Source organism: Acartia tonsa, chromosome 1 (genome assembly GCF_053477335.1).
Source record: "Acartia tonsa isolate MP-2025a chromosome 1, ASM5347733v1, whole genome shotgun sequence".
NCBI lineage: Eukaryota > Metazoa > Arthropoda > Copepoda > Calanoida > Acartiidae > Acartia > Acartia tonsa.
The window spans coordinates 5,774,611-5,779,430 of record NC_137260.1 but is presented as its reverse complement, the minus strand read 5'-3'; the positions used below and the strand labels follow the sequence as shown (position 1 = coordinate 5,779,430).

At 25.6% G+C, this 4,820-nt stretch overlaps 1 protein-coding gene across 1 annotated transcript; it reads left to right on the top strand.

Annotated features, from left to right (window-relative positions):
* The first annotated feature begins 243 nt into the window (after positions 1 to 243).
* LOC145332022 (uncharacterized) lies at positions 244 to 3,953 on the top strand. The gene is made up of 16 exons (XM_080176928.1): positions 244 to 304; positions 364 to 458; positions 545 to 598; positions 862 to 915; positions 1,001 to 1,057; positions 1,174 to 1,230; positions 2,004 to 2,057; positions 2,157 to 2,213; positions 2,324 to 2,380; positions 2,600 to 2,653; positions 2,741 to 2,797; positions 2,927 to 2,977; positions 3,149 to 3,202; positions 3,278 to 3,358; positions 3,448 to 3,616; positions 3,675 to 3,953. The coding sequence occupies exons 1-16, from the start codon at positions 250 to 252 to the stop codon at positions 3,920 to 3,922; spliced, it is 1,254 nt and encodes a 417-aa protein (XP_080033054.1). The 5' UTR covers positions 244 to 249; the 3' UTR covers positions 3,923 to 3,953.
* The last annotated feature ends 867 nt before the right edge of the window (positions 3,954 to 4,820 follow it).

The following is a 4,820-nucleotide window of genomic DNA, read 5'->3' as shown; positions in this document are numbered from 1 at the left end:
TTTCGGTTTGATGTTTTGTCACTATGTGATTGTGATAGATGAAAAATTAGAAAGAGAGATAAAAAAGGAGGATTATAATTATGTCAATGCTGTAATTCAACTCTTATAACACTTAGATCTTGTCAATTTTATTTTAAAAAACATATAGTATACAACTTTAAAAGTGAGCAACAGAATATAGCTTAAATCATAAATTGTTCCCTTAATTCAAAATTAATAATTAAATTTATTCATTTCAGATATTCAACCATGTGTTTCTTTAGAATTAACAAAATATATATTGTTTTATTAAATTTTACTTTTGGTAAAAATTTTATGGTTTTTTTTACTTTAAGTATGATTAATAAGCCTCTCTATTTTTAGTTATAACAGAAGAGAACTATAAGTTACCAATACAAGATCTAATAAATGTGAAATCAGACATAGAAGATTTACAAATGGACTTGTTTGAGATGAAAGTAAGTTATTAAATTTGGATAAGATTTGGAGGTATAATCTTTACATATTATCTAAATAACATGTTTGAAGTAATGATATATTTTAGGATTTCTATAATGAAAAAATTCAAAATGTAGATGTAGATTTAAATGACATAAAAGTAAAAGTATTTAAGTTAAAGGATTTTAAACCTTTTCATAAAATTTTTAAAATAAAATAGTCAATTATTTTTTATCACAAAAGTATATTTTAGGTTTTGTTAATGAAATTATAGAACTATAAAATTGTGTTTAAATGAAGATACCAATTTAAAACATTGTTTAGGAAATATATTATTTCAATAATCTTGAAGGGAATAAAAAATGTAAACTTTCTTTGTTTCCATAAAAAATTATTTTTATACACTAAAGAATATCAATTAAGGATTTAAATGAGGATAAATTCAAAGATTTAAATTCAGAATTAAGTAAGCTGCAGGTTTGTATTAATTTTCATAATGTGCTATTAGTTATCTTGTGTTTGCATTAAAGTTAAGGAATTGACATTGAATAGTTTACTTTAGGAATTAAATAATAAACAAATAACTAATTTAGAAGAGGATTTTAAAAAGCATTATCAGGTAAGCCATATTTTTAGATTAATTTCAATCAATTAAGAAACATTGTATGCATTTATTTATCAATATATCAATTCTAATATATTTTGAAATCTTTAAGGTTATTTTTTATATCCTAGGAACTATACAATAAAATAAAACAGGAATTTCAAGATGATTTGATGAATAAGTATCAGGTGTTATTTTTTATTATTGATTATTGCTGATAATTGATTAAAATCATGAAAACTTTGAGTTTAAACAGTTAGGGTGTTGAATCCATTTTTATAAAAGCAGAAATATAATATATGATTACAGTTTTGACCCCCTTAAAAATGTAATCTACCATTCCACTATCCCCTCTCTTGGTGATGATATCATCAACGCCGATGCAATTTTTGAAATGTACCATTCCACTTTCAAGAGAGGCGAAACTGGAATGGTACATTTATGTTTACATATCAGTGTATTCTTAATCATTGTCATAATAGTAAGGGTAAATTCTAGTAATTATTTTTATTTTACATAAAAATTTTTTAATTATAAATAGTATTTTATACATTCCTAAGATTAACATAATTTAAAAATAGTATGTATGATTTCAATTATGTTAATGTTAAAAGTATCCAGTATTGCCTCTCTTGAAAGTGGAATGGTACATTCAAAAATCGTATCAGCATTGATGATATAATCACCAAGAGAGGCAAAATTGGAATAGTAGATTACAAAAATCATATTGGCGTTGATGATATCATCACCAAGAGATGGAAAGTGGAATGGTAGATTATGTTTTTTAGAGGGTCAAAACCGTAATCATAGATTATATTTCTGCTTCTATAAAAATGGATTCAACTCCCTAACAGTTAAAAGTGCATATTTCTATTGTGTTAATCCATATATTTTGTAACTAATGTAAGCAAATGATTATACATATATGTTTGTTTAAATTTTCTTTTTTATAATTGTGTAGGATCTTCAAGACAAAAAATTGCTAGATGTTGAAAACAAATTTTCAAAACAGCAGGTAAGGGCATATAAATATGTTAAAATATATGAAATGGTATAAGAAATATATCATTTCTCATTATTATTCTTTTTATTAAATTTATATATTTTATTTAAGGATTTGAAAAACAAACAATTAACTGATTTAGAAGATGATTTTAAAAAGCATGATCAGGTTAGCCATATTTTTTAGATTAAATGGAATCACTTAGAAACAAATATATGCATTTATTTATCAATATATCAATTTTTATAAATTTTAAATCTTAAAGATTTATATCATAGGAATTATTCAAGAAAATAAAACAGGAATTTCAAGATGATTTGATGAATAAGTATCAGGTGTAAATTTTGTATTATTAATGCTTACAGAGAATGAAAAAAATTATGAAAACTTTTAAGTTTTAAAATGCTTATATTTTTATTGTGTTAATCCATATATTTTTTTAGATAAAGTATGCCAATGATTATACATATACGTATGTTAAAATTTTTAGAATTAAATGAGAAAAGGGTAGGTTTTTTTGTTGATCTGAAAATATCTTTATTGGCAATGTGTAGGTTCTTCAAGATACAAAATTGCTAGATGTTGAGAACAAGTTGTCTAAACAGCAGGTAAGTGTATATGAAATTGTATAAATATATCATATTTCATCATATCTTTATCATCCTTTTTTATTAACTTTAAATATTCTACTTTAGGATTTAAATAATAAACAAATAACTGATTTAGAAGATGATGTTGAAAAGATGAATCAGGTAAGCAACATTATTAGAGATAAATGTATATTGTTTCAGAAACATTGGAATAAGTTTTATTTCTTGTATTTATCAATATACCAATTAGAATTCATTTTAAAATTTTCATATGTAACTCTTATATCTTAGGACCAAAACAATAAAATCAACAAGAGTTTTCAAGATATGGCAGCTATCAAGGTGAAAAAATAATTACATATAATCCTTAATAATTCTGAAATTTTAAAACAGAACTACACTCTATTTTTGCTATTTTCATTATAAAATTAGATCATATTTATAAATAAACAGCAATTATCTTTTTATTATATTTTCTGACATTTTTAACAAGTTATTCCTTTTTATGTTTAGGCCTCTCAAGATGCAAAGTTGCTAAGCATTGAAAATACATTCAATATTATGAAGGTAATTTCAAATTAGATAGAAATCAATTTAATTTAAATGAGAAAATAAATTTTTATTACAAAAGTTTTTTTACAGGATGACCAGAAAAGAATGTTACCTGTTGGCGTAATCATTCCTTGGAGTGGGAACACCATGACAGCAACAAACTTACCAAAGGTCTTTAATAATTATTTAACTTACTTTTGTGCATTTGATTTCTGTATTAGAAATTACTTATTCAGAACTTGAGTAATCCATAATTTCAGGGATGGCAAAGCTGTGATGGCTCTTTGATAAGAGAAGGGCCAATGAAAGGCAAATCTACTCCAAATCTGAATGGTGAAGGAAGATTTCTGCGAGGGGGAAATGTTCAATCTTCCTGGTCATTCCAAGACGATATGGTTCAAGACCACAGTCATGCAGTCAATGATCCAGGTAATAGATCCATAAGCTTTACTTTTTGTTTCTTATTATGCATTATAATTATATTTAGGCCATGTACATGAGGATGCTGGACATAATCATAAAATAGATGAGCGTGCTTCTGAAGGAAGATTGGATGATTGCTATGATTGGAGTCAAATGACCTGTACCTACAGATCAGCTGAAATACAGAGTAGCAAGGCAAATATACAAGCTTCTAAGACTGGTATAACTGTAGGAAGTGCTAAAAGTGCCAGAATTGGCTCAGAGACAAGACCTAAAAATATGATTGTACATTTCATTATCAAAATATATTAGTGTCACATAATAAAAGAGTATAGAAAAAAAACATTATCTTTTTCTTTCATATTATGAAAATCTGCATAGGAAACCTAAAATTTTTGTGTCTTTTAAAATAACATCTTAACACTAATAAATAAAGATAAATGAATCTAAAACGCTGATATCAACATTCAAAGCAAAGCATAAATATGAATGAAGACAGTTGGAACAAATGTTCTAAAATGTAGATGATCATCAGTTTTAAAACTTCCATTCCCCCCTCCCCTTATTTTAAGTGCCCCTTAAAGCCTCTAGGGTTGAAGTCGTTGATAAATTCAATGCCATCAACAGCATTACCGATAAAATAATTGAGTTTCAGCATTTTTATGAGAAATGGTCATAAAAAATCAAATTTATATCTTAAGTAGCAACTGAGTAAATCAGGTTATCCAAAGCAATCCCAACTGGTGGTCAATTAAGATGTAAATTTACTAGTATTTACTAAAACGGCAGCTTTAATTATTTTATTTAAAACTGGAATGTGAAAGATTTAAAACCATTTTATACACAAAATAACCTAAGGTAACCTAACCAAAAGTAATAAACACAAAAAAAGAAAAAATTCCCTCTTATACAATTATTTTCATTCTAAAATATGGAGCTAGGGTTCTGCGCTGGATTGAACACTACTAAAAGTCTTTAAAAAAATAATCAGCATGATTATCCATATTGATTAATATTAGCAAAATTCAATAAACCCCATTTAATTAGTTAGTATAACAATCACTTTTTTTTAGATAACATAAATGTTATAATCCAAAACTATCGTCCTACTCCATAAATACCCAAACACTAAGAATCTATCTATAGCTACACACACATACATGTATACTGTATTGCTTTAAAGAGAAATTTTCTTTATAATATAGGCTTT

Bases quoted from the DNA above. Each gene is read 5' to 3' on its own strand.
- LOC145332022 (XM_080176928.1), top strand. From the start codon at position 250: ATGTGTTTCTTTAGAATTAACAAAATATATATTGTTTTATTAAATTTT. The intron at 3,359-3,447 runs GTCTTTAATAAT...CCATAATTTCAG, and splicing joins CAGCAACAAACTTACCAAAG to GGATGGCAAAGCTGTGATGG. The intron at 3,617-3,674 runs GTAATAGATCCA...AATTATATTTAG, and splicing joins TCATGCAGTCAATGATCCAG to GCCATGTACATGAGGATGCT.